Below are 16,067 nucleotides of genomic sequence, written 5' to 3' on the forward strand. Positions count from 1 at the left end.
ATATATATATATTCTTATTCAGATTCTTAGGTTATTACAAGATATTGAGTATAGTGTCCTATGTTGTACAGTAGGTCCTTATTGTTTACCCATTGTATATATAGTAGCATATATGTGTTAATCCCAAACTCCTAACTTATCTCTCATCCCTTGCTATCCCCTTTGGTAACCATAAGCTTGTTTTCTATGTCTGTGAGTCTATTTCTATTTTGTAAATAAGTTCATTTGTATCATTTTTTTGGATTCCACATGTAAGAAATATCATATGATATTTATCTTTCTCTGACTTCCTTCACTTAGTATAATAATTCCTAGATCTGTGTTGCTGCAAATGGTTTTATTTCCATCGTTTTTATGGCTGATATATACCACATCATTTTTCCCTTGATTTTCTGGTTTTTAATTTATTCATTCTTAATCAGAGAATAATTGCTTTACAATATTGTGTTGGTTCCTGCCATACATCAACATGAATCAGCCATAGGTATACACATGTCTTCTCCCCTTGAACCTCCCTCCCACCTCCTACCTGATCCCACCCCTCTAAGTTGTCACAGGGCGCCAGGTTTGAGCTCCTTTTGATTTAGAGCAAATACTCATTGGCTGTTTTACTTATGGTAATGCACGTATTTCCATGCTACTCCCTCAGTTTGTTCCACCCTCTCCTTGCCCTGTGTCCACAAATTTGTTCTCTATGTCTACGTCTCCATTGCTGCTCTGCCAAAAGGTTCCATGTGTGTGTGTGTGTGTGTGCGCGTGTGTGTGTGTGTGTTAATTTTTTTTTTTTCTCTTTCTGACTTACTTCATTCTGTATAATAGGCTTCAGGTTCATCCACTTCATTAGAACTGACTCAAATGCATTCCTTTTATGGCTTAGTAATATTCCACTATATATATATATATATACCACAACTAGCCTATAGTTGTTAGGGTTAGAGTTAGAGTTAGGGTTAGGGTATCTCTATATATACCACAACTTCTTTACCCATTCGTCTGTTGATGGACATCTAGGTTGCTTCCATGTCCTAGCTATTGTAAACAGTGCTGCAATGAGCCTTTGGGTACATGTGTCTTTTTCAACTATGGTTTCCTCAGGATAAATTCCGAGTAGCAGATTGTTGGGTCATATGATAATTTTATTCCTAGCTTTTTAAGGAATCTCCATACTGTTCTCTATAGTGGTTGTGTTCATTTATATTCCCACCAACAGTGCGAGAAAGTTCCCTTTTCTCCATACCCTCTCCAGCATGTATTGTTTGTAGACTTTTTGATGATGGCCATTCTGATCAGTGTGAGGTGTAGTTTTGATTTTTATTTTTCTAATCATTAGCAATGATGAACATCTTTTCGTGCCTATTGGCCATCCATATGTCTTCTTTGGGAAAATATCTATTCAGGTCTTCTGCCCATTTTCTAATTAGGTTCTTTAATTTTTTGATATGAGTTGTATGAGCTGTATATTCATTTTATATTAACTCATTATCAGTCATATCATTTGAAAATATTTTCTCCCATTCAGTAGGTTTTCTTTTCATTTTGTAAATGATTTCCTTTGCTGTGCAAAATGTTTTCAGTTTAATCAGGTCCCATTTGTTCTTTTTTGCTTTTGTTTCCTTTGCCTTATAAGACAGATCAAAAAAAAACTTTGCTGTGATTTATGTTCAAGAGTGTTCTGCCTGTGTTTTCTCCTAGGAGTTTTATGGTTTCTGTTCTTATGGAACTGTCTTTATCCATTTTGAGTTTATTTTTTATATGGGGTAGGAAAATGTTCTAATTTCATTCTTTTACATGCAGCTGTCCAGTTTTCCCAGCAGCATTTGCTGAAGAAACTGTCTTTTTTCCCATTGTATATTCTTTCCCCCTTTATCATAGATTACTAGACTATACTTGCATGGGTGTATTTCTGGGCTCTGTTCTGTTCCATTGATCTGTATGTCTGTTTTTGTGCCAGTAGCATACTGCTTTGATGACTAGCTTTATAAAAGAGCTGTATCTGAAATGAGCACAAGTCACATCTTCCCCCAGAGTGTGCTGGGAACTATCACCTTAGTGGAAAGTGCAGCTAGAGATCAGGGGTGAGGGCGTTGGCTAGAGCCAAAGTTAGGTGTGAGCCAGGGCTTCTGTGCTCAGTGACTGACAGTTCCCTATCCAGGGCAGGATTGTGTCCTAAGTTTTTGGACAGGATTCCTGAGGGTCAGGTCTGAGCTGGTTCCCTTCTCTTTTAGTGTGTGGTCTCCCCCATCCCAGCTTTGGTACCTGTGCCCTGGAGGGGAACAGTGCTAGAGCCAGAAGGGCCAGAGCAGGTACCCAATGCAAGCTAGGTTACACTCTGGAGAAATTCTGGCACACTCAGTTAGAGTTTCAGCCCGTTCTTGATCCGCCTCCTCTGGGAGCAACAGTAATGGCTGCCATCACCCCTTTCAGATGTAGTGCCAGGTCCAAGCCAGCTCCATCCCCCACAGCTACACACTGTCTTCACAAATAGTGGCCTCCACCCTAGTGGAGCACTGCACTAGCAAGTGAGAAGAGCTGGAGTGATGCTCAGTGTAGGTTTCAGGAAGCTGGCCAGAGCCCCAGACACATTGAATCTGCTTCCTCATCCCTGTTTCAGGAGTAAGCAAGTGTGTGCATAATCTTTGCAAGCACAGTTCTTACTGCCCTCCTGTTAGTCCTACTGGTTTTCAAGCTAGCGAATGGGACTCCTCTGCCCAGCATCAGACTTGAGGGCTCTGGTGCCCAATTTGTGGTTTGAACCATCCATTCCCCAGGGAGGATCTCTGAGCCTCTGGGACCTCCCTCCTCCTCTGTGTCCCTTCCTAGGGATACAGATCCTGACCTGATTGTTTCTCTTCTCTTCCTACCCACTTCCATGTAGATCATTCTTTATAGCCTTAGTTGTTGAAGAGTCTTTCTGCCAGTCTCCATCCAGTTTGTTTTCAGCAAGAACTGCTCCTCGTGTGGATATATGTTTTGGTGTGTTCACTGAGGGCAATGAGCTCAGCATCTTCCTTCTCTGCCGCCTTGATCTCCTTCCTCCTCAGGGATCTAGTCTTATGAAGACAATTCAGATAAGGAAACTCGGGATCATGGAGATGAAATTAGCAGTTAGGAGGAATGCACAAGAATAGAGCCAGGGATTCCAATTATCCAGCTTTTACTTAAACAAGATGATTTCAGTTTGGAACACCGGCATCCTTTCTGAAGAGATTAACAGTGATTAGTCAAAGCCTCAAATAATTCACAGCTCCCCTACTCTCACTGATGTTTGGAATGTAGTGTTAGTGAGCTCTTGTGTCACCAGCCTGGTACTGCAACGATTTGCACAGAGATGGATGTTGGAGAAAGTGTTTGATCTACAGATGCAGGGATTCTATCCTGAAATTGTGCTACAAACAGGCCTACCTAACACAGCTGTATTGATAAAATTTTATCCTCAGGGTGAGAATAAAATGATTTCTATGTTGCTTACACACTTATTGCCTGGTTGTTCCACCAACCACTGGTGCAAGCTGGTAAGCAAGTGACAAAGCACGTGGCAAAAGCCAGCTATATCTTATAGCAAATGGAAACTGACTGGTTAATAACACAACCACAGATCATTTTGCAACTATACTGATTTTGGTTTTTCAGATCCCTCTCATAGCAAATTTTCATTCATCTGTAATCATTTTAATCAGTCATTTGAAGTACTCTAATAGAATCATGTTCAATTTTTAAACCAAGGCCAGATTGTAATTCCCAGGTTTCAGACAGAGAATTTAGATTCAGAGAAGTGAAAGCTTTTCTGGGTTGCAGTGGTAGATAGAGAAATGGCCAGAAAGATATCTCAGTGTCCTGACTGAGATATTTATTAGATAGTCTGGATTATCCTGCTTCTCAAAGCTTCCTGTGTTTACCCAAACCCCCACTTTTCAGCATCTCAGAGATTCTGGACAAGGTGCAAGAAGATGCGGAAGATGTTCTTTTCAGCCTGGGCTTTGGTCAGGAGGACCACAAAGACACTTCTCGAATTCCTGCTCGATTTTTCACCACCCCCTCTCAAGCCAAAGGCATTGATTTCCAGCTCTTCCTGAAGTCCCAGGTGCGGAGGATTGAGATGGAAGACCCTTGCCTCATGCTGGCCAGTGAGTGTTAGCACAGACCCGTGCTCTACTTCTCTCTCAACCTCCAGACAGTCATAACAGGGATCAATGGCTCTAAATCCTACTTTCTCTTGGTTAGCTTCTCTTCACCCTTTGTCTCTTGTGTCTGTTTCTTCCTTGTTGTCTTCAGTGAATGGAGAACTTCGAGTTCTGCTTCTCTCTTGAAGAGTTTTCAAGAGACCTGGTATCACAGTGACTTTCTTTTAGATCTTCTCTCTTTTTGCTGACTCAAATTGGACTGGTATCTTTAAATCTTATCACCATTTTCTATTTCTCAGTTGGAATTAGTGAATGTTCCCCATTTCTAGCCATTACGTTAATACAATTTCCATTTAGGACAGAAGTTCTGTTAATTATGTTAAATTGTGCAGGAGTTTATAAAGCATTCATATTCTTTGGCTTTTCTTCCACAGAAGGAAGGGCTCAGAAATATTTAAGTAAGCACACCAGTGATCCTTATGTATAATCTTACCACATCTAGGGAAACAATGACTTAAGGTGTCCCAATTCCATACTGAAGAAAGATATGAGAGGGCTTCTCTACTTTGATGAGGGATGAAAGACTCTATTTTATTCTTTGTGTTAGAATATATTTCAAATAATATTCTTTTACAGCCCACCCCCTCCCATCATAATGGTGTTCCTGATAGTGTTGTTTCAGATCTTTTGTATCAGATTCAACTTCAAAATTTGGTAAAACTATACTCCTGAGCTCCACTTGCTGAAATAAGGATTTTCAGTGGAAGTATTTCACAAGCACTTTATATGACTCTTATGCACCCTAAAGATTGAGGATGTTTTTGTTGAATGTATTTTATGTGCCAGGTACAGATGTTAAATTCTGGAAGAACAGCAGCTAGGCAAGAGGAACATGATCTTGCCTTTAGGACACTTATAGTTTAATGGGTAAATGGTTTATCACATGCTTTTCAAACATGGATGTGCATATGAATTATGAAAGGATATTGTTAAGATGCATGGGATACAGTCTGAGATTCTGTATTTACATAAGTTCCCAAGTAATGCCAATGCTACTGAACTACTGACCACACGTTGAGAAGCAAAGTCTATTAGAAATAATATAGTCCATCTAGATTTCTCTACCCTTGTCCATTGCCTACTAATTGCTATCTCTCAAATTTGCTTCTATCAAAGAAGATTTCCATAACCCTAAATTTTTCTTACTAAGAACACAATGTTAGTTTTGCCTTTTTTAGTCATGTTTGTCATCTAAAGCAGGGGTCCCCAACCTCTGGGATCTAATGCCTGATGATCTAAGGTGGAGTTAATGTAATAACAATAAAAACAAAGTGCACAATAAACGTTATGCGCTTGAATCATCCTGAAGCCATCCCTCTACCCCAAGTCCGTGGGAAAAAATTGTCTTCCATGGAACTGGTCTCTGGTCCCAAAAAGGCTGGGGACTGCTGAAGCAAACATAGTGATAGAGGCCATTGTATACTGACAGCAGAAAGGATATGCTAAATCAAGATATGGAAAGGTTTCTCATCCTGTATAGAATTAATTTCTAGACTACTGGGGATAAAGAGTCAAAAAGTCAAGAAAGGGAATCCTAGGTCTAAGAAATCTAAATGGGAGAGATATTGGTAGAGAAACTGGCATCTTCTTTCTGAACTTTGAGTTTTAGGAAAGCTATTGAAGGGAAAAATTCAAGAAGTAATTTTCTGATGATTCCTAGACTCATCATCTTCATTCCTTGCACTCAGGCAGGTTTAAGCAAGTGCAAACACTGGCCGTCACTGCAGATGCCTTCTTCTGTCTCTACTCCTACGTGTCTAAGACACCTGTCCAAAAGTTCACACCATCCCACATGTTCTGGAATTGCAACCCAACTGATGTGCCATCCATCAAGATTCTGTCCCCAGAGCCTGAACCTCACTCACCCAGAGAGCGCCTCCGGAAAGCCATCTCCAAAATGTGCCTGTACACATGCCCACGAGATAGGCTCTCACCACCCGACCATACTCCCAAAAGAAACAGTTTAGACCAGGTGGTGTGGGAAGTGATGGACAGAGTGAGAGGAGAGAAGTTGGTCCTCCAGCAAGACTCTGGGTTTGGACCAGGCCCACAGGGAGATCCCGTGCCTCCTTTCAAGGGTACAAAACTGCCTACTTCTTCCTGTCCATGTGTCCTCTGCCTTAAAGAAGAAACACAGCAGGGGATGTCTACATGGCAAGAACCTTCAGAAACTATGGATTCTGACCTCAAAATACCATGTTGCTCACGTTCTCTGCCCAGAGCAGATATACAGTGGAACACAGACTCTGCACAGGTAAAGAGAGAGCTATGGGGGCTACAGGCGACCAGTAAGGAAGCCCATTCAGTCAAGGATGATGCCTTCTGGATAAGAAAGAGCAGAGCAAGAAGGAGTCTGTTTCAGAAGAATCCCATGGGCAAGAAGGTTAAATCACTGGATTTGTCCATCATCCAACAGAAATGGAAACAGAGTCAAGAGAGAACAGAAATGCACCGATCTCTAACTGAGCAGTGGCAGGACACTTTGGACTTGGAGGTGAGTGGGTTGAAAGTGAAGGAGAGGTTGGCATTCCTGCCCATGAATTCTGGATTCCTGCCCTTGGGTTAAAATATATCTTCCTTGTCAGATATACCAAGTCTTGAATTACATTCAGAAACCTTTGAAAGTGGATTCCCTGGTGGCTCAGATGGTAAAGAGTCTGCCTGCAATGCTGGAGTCCCGGGTTTGATCCATAGGTCGGGAAAATCCCCTGGAGAAGGGAATGGCTACCCACTCCAGTATTCTTGCATGGAGAATTCCATGGGCAGAGGAGCCTGGTGGGCTATAGTCCATGGAGCTGCAGAGTCGGATACAACTGATCAACCAACATTAATATAGAAGGAAGGGGAAAGAGAAATAGACCCAGTTTCTTAAGAGCACCCAGTTTTTGTCACTATTTTTCTAATTCCTCTTCCAGGCTGATCTTCACTAAAATTTCCCGTCAAACACACCTACCCCTATCATCTGTGGGATACACACAAGAGTAAAGATAAGGTCAGTTACACACTAGACTAAACACGATTATATAAAATCTCTTCTACCTTGGCAAGTATATAACCATGAAGACCTAGAAGTTCAGATTCAAATCTAGAATTCTCACTCTTAGGACTTCAGCGCTAGAACATGGCAGCGTGGGCAGAGCCATCCCAGCCCTGGCCTATCTCTTTCTCTTCCCATACCTATGTCTGTCCTGCACCATAAGGGATTTTGCACACCATGTGTGAACACCCCAGCTGGCATATTCAAATGCCGCAAAACCCCTGCATGTGTGCATGCACGCTAAGTCACTTCAGTCATGTCCGACTCTTTGTGACCCTATGGACTGTAGCCTACCAGGCTCCTCTGTCCATGGGATTCTCTAGGCAAGAATGCTGGAGTGGGTTGCCACGCCCTCCTCCAGGGGATCTTCCTGACCTGCGGCTTGAACCTGCATCTCTCACATCTCCTGCATTGGCAGCTGGGTTCTTTACCACTAGCACCACCTGGGAAGCCCCCACAACCCCTTACCAATGCATATAACCATCTACCAGTTATCATTCAGGCCTAGAAGTGCATACCCTAGGAAAAAGGCCAGTCTAGAGAGAACAGACACCAGGCGAAACCAATGCATTTCCCTGAAATAGGCTTGGGGCCATTGAGTTGCATTTGGGGAGGGGATTGTGGGCATCCAGAGCATGGTCTAGAAGTGGTAGTGCAATATCAAAGTGGACACATTCTCTCGGTCCACTGATTCTTCAGCCCATGAGCTCTCTAAAACTCGGGATTCCTCTTGCCTGGGTCTATAGACAGTGCTATGATCAAGTGCCAGAGTCTCAAGGAAAATCCCTCAAACCCTTGCCACAAAGAGAAGCGTGGTGATTTGCAGTCCTGTTTGCATGTGTGTCACCTCTCACTGAATGTAGAGCTGGCCCTGCCTTCCTCACTGCCAGGCTCCTACCACAAGAGAAGAGCCCAGGTTTCTCAAGTACACTCAGCCTCTTTCCCCTATAGTCGCCTGCTGTCCTGCACTTTCCCCTGCCACTGGTACTGACTGAGTTCTGCAGGGATCTTGGTTACAGGTGCAAAGCAACAGTGAGGAGGAGGAGAGCCACTGGCCCAGCAGACCTGGACATCACCACCTCTGCCAGACTTCTGCTGGCGAAGACTCCAGAAGTAAGTGAAGTGGATCTCTCGTCTCTCTCTGTCTCTCTTGGTTCTCAAACTGGGCCGCACATTGCAAGCACATGTTGAAATTTTTACAAATACTCATAATGAAGTGTCCCACATCCTGCCTTCTAATTTAATTGATATGGAGCCCAGGGACTGATTTTTTTATTGTTAAGCTCTTAGGTAGGGTGATTCTATTATGGCTGGATAAATACTTCTCTAAATCAGTGACTCTCAGACTTTAGCATCAAAATCCCCTGGAAAGCTTGAGGCACTACAGATGCCTGGGTCCTCACTGCCAGAGTTTCTGATTGAATAGGTCTGGACAGGGCCTGGGAATCTGCATCTCTAACATGTTCTCAAGTGATGTTGATGTGGTTGGTTTGGTGATTACAGTCTGAAAACTGTTGTCCGGGGAGAAAATTCTGTATTACCCTAATATTCAAATATAGTCTACAGAATAGCAGTTTTAGCATCACTTGGGATATTGTTAGAAATGTGGGATCCCAGCCCTTCCCCATCTTAGATCTGATGAATCGAATTTTACTGAGACCCTTAAGTGATTTGCTTGCACACTGAAGTTTAAGAAGCATTATAGTTTTGCAGCAGGTGAAAACCAACCATGGAGATTTATACCCTCGCACCTGCTTTTAGCTGCTTTCTAATCAGCCTAAATCATAGGACTGAGGCAAAATTCCTTAATGTGTTCATTTAAGCTATGAGGTCCATCCTGCAGCTCGGGTTAGGTATACATAAGCTTTCCTTCCCTCCTCAAAGAAGGACCATTAATATTATATAGGTAGTTACTGCAGCTAAAATGTCTTTCCTCTAGATGTGAATTTCAAGCATTAATTCTTTCAGAGGTATTTTTTATTCTTTTTAATTTTAGCTAAAGATTTGTATTTAAACTAAGCAGAAATTAGTCTCCTGGTGCTACAACTGCCTGTCCCCTAGGACCACAGAGAATATGGCAAGAGTAAGAACTGAAATCTTTCTTGAATTAAGTAAATGAATCATCTTGCTTGGGGTTCCCTCCATTTTGGATGTTTTATTACTATTTACCGTACTTCCTAGTCTGATAATAATCAAATTGTTGATTATTAACCAGTTGTTAACCAAAATTTTGATTAACACTGAAATTTCATTGTTACTGGTCCTGAATCACAAAAGTCTTTATGAGACTAACTCCTTTAATTCTTATTATCTGTGGTTTTAGGGCCCTAGTCACTTTATATTCTCTTGTGCCCATTACCTTTATCTCCAGGTACATAACTAGTAGCTATCAGTCACTCACAAAAGAAGTAAATATCAGAAGCAGCAATATACTATGTGCAGTTGAAAAAATTCAGGATATGAAGTCAAATAACCTACCTCATACTAGCTCAGTAATCTTGCAGAAATCAACTTTTGTTTGTTCCTATGAAACCTTTCAAGGAGTATGTGAAAGAAATGTGATTTATTGGAGTAACAGTTATGATGTTGCTGCTGTAGATGATGATGATATTTTAGGAAAAAGTAATTATGGGCATAAAATATTTAGATCAGTGATTCCCAATCTTGCAAGCTTTTTTAAAAATATATATTTTATTTCCTGGATTCCACCTAATAGAATTAAATATAAATCTCTTAGATTTGAACTTGGGCATTATTATTGTTTATTCTTCTTTAAAAGTTTTCCTAGTGATATCAATCATCTGTTGTTGTATAATAAACCACCCAAAATGTAGTGACTTAAAGAAAAACTTACTTATTATTTCTATTTTGTGGGTTTGCTGGGTGGATTCTTCTGCTTGTCTCATCTGATTTCACTTATGCAACTGCTTTTGGCTAGTTGACTGGGCTGGATCTGGTCAAAAGTGGGCTCGCCCTAATGGTGCTGACCTTGGACCGAATCTTGGTGCTCACTGTCAGCCAGGTACTCTCTCCACGGGAGTTGAGTCATTCTTCAGTAGTCTTAACGGAAGAATGTTCAGCAAAAACTGAAGCTGCAATGCCTCTTTTTAAGGATATGTTGTAAGTTGTACAATGCCCCTTCAACCACATGTTATTGCTCAAATTAAATTGCAAAGCCAATCTAGATTCAAAAGGAAGGAAAACATGCTTTACTTTTTTAATAGGAGTGGCAAAGTCACACTGTGAAAAGGCATGTGGAATGGGAGGGTTGTTGTGGCCATGTTTATAAACAGTCTATCACAGACAGTGATTCTGGCACCCGGTGAGGGTTAAGAACAACTAGTTTAATTAAAGGGCTTTATCCTCACATATTAAAGATACCCCAAGGGCAAGCTCTCATTCTAAAGCTCACTGAGACTCAGCCACAGCATACAAAATTTGAAAAGAAAATTAACTGCCAAACTTACCAAATTCAAATAGAAAACATGGAGTATACGCATCACAGCTAAGCTTCACTGCCAAAAATTTTAATTTACTCTGAAATACAAAATTCTGATCAAGTGTTATTTGTCCAGCAGATGTCAGCCTCACACAAGCAAAAAATAATGCCAAGATGTCCAGCAAAGCAGGCTGTGCAGAATCTATATGACTATACTTTTCTACACAATTCATGAAATACCCAGCACATCAGTTCCTCTCTCAAACATGTCCCATCTTTGGCTAGAAGTCAGGTATACAGAAAGATTGGAATTGCTTTGCCAGAGAAGAAGTTTTCAGGAGTTACACATTTCAAATAAGTAATAGATTCTATTTTCTGCTAGGGTAATAGGATTTCATTATAGGAGGAGTTATTGTGGTTAGAGATGCTGTATTTCACTTATTCTAAGATGTACATTTTTCTGTATTTGAATATGTCTGAAATAGAATGGGTCTAACAATTGGCATTGTTAACCAATGTAATTGTAAGATATACAGTTTTGTCCTACACACACACACACACATATACTTGCCTCCTTGAAAATAATTATAAGCCTTACAAACAATAGCTTATCAGATTCAGTGAAACACAGTAACTTTAGAAAGGAAATCAACCCTGAATATTCATTGGAAGGACTGATGCTGAAGCTGAAACTCCAATACTTTGGCCACCTGATGCAAAGAGCCAACTCATTAGAAAAGACCCTGATGCTGGGAAAGATTGAAGGCAGGAGGAGAAGGGGACGACAGAGGATGAGATGGTTGGATGGCATCACCGACTTACTGGACATGAGTTTGAGCAAGCTCTAGGAGATAGTGAAGGACAGGGAAGCCTGGCGTGCTGCAGTCCATAGGGCCACAAAACGTTGGACATGACTGAGCGACTGAAACAACAACAACAAAAATAATGTTTCGAGAAGGGGGTGTAGTGTTCAGTAACATATGTCATAAAATATCTAGTAGGAAAGACAGTGCAACTATACCACTAGATTTTCCACTAGAAAATGATTAGGAAACTTGATAAGAGTATTTTTATTTGTGTGACAGGGCTTTATAATATTAATGTGAAAAATGAATAGGAAACTATGCAAGCAAAGTAGATAAAAGGGTCAAGAGTCTCTAAGGAGTGTTTTGTGTTTTTTTTCCCTAGGATGATGAAGTTTTAAGCATGTATATTTGCTGGAGGAAAAGAATCAATAGAGTGTGGGGGACCATGGTTCAGGAGGGTAGGGAAATGATGATGTGAGATCAGTGGAGAGTGGTAATGAGCTGAGATCCAAAGCACTTTTGAAGGGTTCAGCCAGGGACTAAGATACAGATCTTTGAGATGAGAGGAAATGAAAAAGGACAGGCGTGACTAGTTACATTGGAGAGGAGGTCAAGAAATGTATGCTTACTCTTTTCTCCCTTTTTCCTGTCAGGTCAGCAATAAAATTGTGAGGCAGGAAATCTGAGGAAGATCATAAAGGTTTGAGATCACCACTATGGAGAAAGGACAAGAATAATAGAAACATATATTAGTAGTTGAATTGGTGAATAACGTTGGGGCTCAGCTCAAGTTGCAGAACATGGATTGGCAATGGTTTTGTCATTTTCTCCAGCAGTGCTCAGTAATCTATACAAAAGAATAAGAATAAAAGTATAGGTAATCATTTTATAACTCTAAACATTGAGTTCAATAGAAAGTCTACATCACATGACTCTTTGATGTCTCTGCTGCTGCTGCTGCAAATAACTTTAAAGATCACTTGTAGTAGCAAGAAACATTTCCCCAGGTAGGGTATGGAAGTTTCTACCAACCCAGTGCCTACAGTTGTCTCAAAGATGCATGATGTGACAAACAACCCAATCAAAAATGAGCAGAAGACCTAAATAGACATTTCTCCAAAGACATAAAAAGCTGCTCAACATTGCTAATTATTAGGGAAGTGCAAATCAAAACCACAGTGAGATATCACCTCACATGGGTCAGAATGGCCACCATCAAAAAGTACAAATAAATGCTGTAGAGGGTGTGGATAAGAGGTAACCCTCCTATACTGTTGGTGGGAATGCAAATTGGTGCAGCTGCTATGGAAAACACTAAGGAGGTTCCTTTAAAAACTAAAAATAGTATTACCATATGATCAAGCAATCCTACCTCTGGGCATATACCCAGAGAAAACTCTAATTCAAGACAATTCATGCACCCCAATGGCACTACTTAAAATAGTCAAAACATGCATACCTGCTAAGTCACTTCAGTTGTGTCTGACTCTCTGCAATTCTACGCACCATAGCCAGGCTCCTCTGTCCATGGGATTCTCCAGGCAAGAATACTGGAGTGTGTTGCCATTTCCTTCTCCAGGGGATCTTCCTGACCCGGGGATTGAACCTGCATCTTTTATGTCTCCTGCAGTGACAGGCAGGTTCTTTACCACTAGTGCCACATGGGAAGCCAAAACATGAAAGCAGCCTAAATATCCATGGACAGATGAACAAATAAAAAAGATATGGTATATATACACAGTGAAATATCACTCAGCCATTAAGAAGAATGAAATAATGACATTTGCAGCAACATGGATGGATCTAGAAATTATCATACTAATTGAAATAAGTCAGAAAGAGAAAGACAAGTATCATATGATATCACTTATATGTGGAATCTTAAAAATGATACAAAAAAAACTTACTTACAAAACAGAAAAAAACTCACAGATATAGAAAGCAATCTTATGGTTACCAAAGGGAGTAATGAAGGAGCAGGAGAGGTAATTTAGGAGTCTAGGATTAACAGATACACACTATGTGTGTATGCTCAGTTGCTCAGTTGTATTTGACTTTGCAGCCTCATGGACTGTAGCCCGCCAAGTTCATCTGTCTATGGAATTTTCCAGGCAAGAATACTGGAATGGGTTGTCATTTCCTACTCCAAGGGATCTTCCCGACCCAGGAACTGAACCAGTTCTTGTGTCTCCTGCATTGGCAGGCAAATTCTTTACCACTAGCACCACCTGGGAAGCCCAATACACACTATACTATACATAAAATGGATAAACAACAAGGTCTTGTTGTATAGCACAGAGAAATATATTCAATATCTTGTAATAACCTATAATGTAAAAGAATAAAAAGAATTCATCTGTGTGGGCTTCCCTGGTGAGTCAGTGGTAAAGAATCCTCCTGCAATGCAGGAGACCTGGGTTTGATTCCTGGGTTGGGAAGATTCCCTGGTGGAGGGCATAGCAACCCACTCCAGTATTCTTGCCTGGAGAATCCCCATGAATAGATAGAGGAGCCTGGTGGGCTACAATCCATGGTGTTGCAAAGAGTCGTACACAACTAAGCAACTAAGCGCAGTTATATAATTGCATTACTCTGCTGTACACCTGAGGCTAACACAACATTTGTAAATTAGCTATACTTCAGTTTTTTTTTAAAAAGCATGATGTGTTTCTTTTACATTTCCATTGCAGGCTTTCACCACAACCACAGCACATTCTCTGACAGCAGTGACTTCACAGAAAAGCCTAATTCCCACCTCTTCTCACAGGAGGCTCTACAGCCTCCAACATCCAGCTCCTGCTCCCTGGCCCTGCAAACTCCTGACCTCAATAAGAGAAAAGCAAGATGGTACACCAGACAGAAGACCAGAGTGAGAGACTTGGAATCTCCTCCTGATGCTGTCATGAACAGCATGCACAGAGATAGAACTTAAACAGTTGCTTCATTTCTCTGCACTTTGGTTTTTCTATGTGAGTATTAGAATACATGATCTATATGATATGAACAGTGGTAACCTGGACAAAGAATTTTCTCTCAAGCTTTGACACTGCCTAGGGCAGTTAGTAGATTTAAGGATAACCAAATCTGAGAAACAAGGGTGCTACTGGAATACTCTCAAAAGGCTCAAGCTAAATAAGGAAAGACAATTCCCACTTTCAGGCTCTGAAACCTTGGTGCAATCTACAGTGGGATTCCCTCAGACCCTCTACTCATCCCTCCGTGCTCCCAGTTAAATTCCAGGAAGTCTTCCACCATACCAATGTCCTGTTTTTCTTCTTTTTTATTTTTAGTTTATTTAATTGGAGGATAATTGCTTCACATTGTTGTGGTGTTCTCCGCCGTACATCAATGAAAATTAGTCATAATTTTTTATATATATCCCCTCCCTCTTAATCCTCCCCCACTCCATTCCACTCCTCTAGGTCATCACAGAGCACCAGGCTGGGCTCCCTATATTAAACAGCAGCTTCCCGCTAGTTATCTATTTCACACATGATAGTGTGTATATGTATATTCATATATATGCATATGTATATATGCTACTTTCTCAATTTGTCCTGCCTTGCCCTTCCCTGAGTCCACCAGCCCATTCTCTATTCTGCATCTCCATTTGTTCTCTGTAAATATGTTCATCAGTACTATTCTTCTAGATTCCATATATACATGTTAATATACTGTATTTGTTTTTCTCTTTCTGATTTAATTCACTCTTTATAAGAGGCTCTAGGTTCATCCACTTCACTACAACTGACTCAAATTTGTTCCTTTTATGGCTGAGTAATATTTCATTGCAGAGAAGGCAATGGCACCCCACTCCAGTACTCTTGCCTGGAAAATCCCATGGATAGAGGAGCCTGGTAGCTGCAGTCCATGGGGTCGCTAAGAGTCAGGCACGACTGAGTGACTTCACTTTCACTTTTCACTTTCATGCTTTGGAGAAGGAAATGGCAACCCAGTCCAGTGTTCTTGCCTGGAGAATCCCAGGGACGGCGGAGCCTGATGGGCTGCCGTCTATGGGGTCGCAAAGAGTCGGACACGACTGAAGTGACTTAGCAGCAGCAGCAGCAGCAGCAGCAATACTCCATTGTAAATACATACCACATATATCTTCTTTATCCATTCACCTGTCAATGGGACATCTAGGTTGCTTTCATGTCCTGGCTATTGTAAATAGTGCTGCAGTGAACACTGGGGTACATGTATCTTTTTTAGTTGTGGTTTTCTCAGGTATATGCACAGTAGTGGGATTCCTGGGTCATGTGGTTGTTTTATTCCTATTTTGTTTTTCTTCTTAAGGCCCCATCTGAGGAGATCTGCTTGGAGCCTTCCCCCGCCCAAAAACCAGCTTCCACCTGTATCCCAAATTTTGGATCTTCATAGGAAAAGAGATGAGTGGGATTCAGAATCCCTCCTCTTGGCCATTGCAAAAAATGTGCAGTATTTTTTGCTGGCAGAAAACGATACAAATAAAAATGTTTATTTTTTCGATTGGAGTATAGTTGCTTTACAATGTTGTGTTAGTCTCTACTGTACAGTAGATCGGCTACATGTAGACATATATCCCCTCCCTCTTGAACCTCCCTCCCACCCCACCCCAACCCTCT

General features: G+C 41.1%; 1 protein-coding gene across 6 annotated transcripts in view; it reads left to right on the plus strand.

Annotated features, from left to right (window-relative positions):
* The window catches only part of TESPA1 (thymocyte expressed, positive selection associated 1), a 36,267-nt gene extending 20,223 nt beyond the window's left edge, over positions 1–16,044 (plus strand). For 4 of the 6 annotated variants that reach the window (XM_010836282.1, XM_010836284.1, XM_010836285.1 and 1 more), the window contains 5 exons: positions 3,916–4,124; positions 5,870–6,675; positions 8,223–8,331; positions 14,154–14,432; positions 15,760–16,044. In XM_010836282.1, coding sequence (XP_010834584.1) covers positions 3,916–4,124; positions 5,870–6,675; positions 8,223–8,331; positions 14,154–14,395 — 1,366 coding nt within the window. In that variant the 3' untranslated portion in view covers positions 14,396–14,432; positions 15,760–16,044. The remainder of the gene's footprint in view (positions 1–3,915; positions 4,125–5,869; positions 6,676–8,222; positions 8,332–14,153; positions 14,433–15,759) is intronic. The other 2 variants (XM_010836283.1, XM_010836287.1) reach the window with 1 other exon arrangement.
* Positions 16,045–16,067: the final 23 nt, after the last annotated feature.

This window comes from Bison bison, unplaced genomic scaffold (genome assembly GCF_000754665.1).
Source record: "Bison bison bison isolate TAMUID 2011002044 unplaced genomic scaffold, Bison_UMD1.0 scf7180017864062, whole genome shotgun sequence".
Taxonomy (NCBI): Eukaryota; Metazoa; Chordata; class Mammalia; order Artiodactyla; family Bovidae; genus Bison; species Bison bison.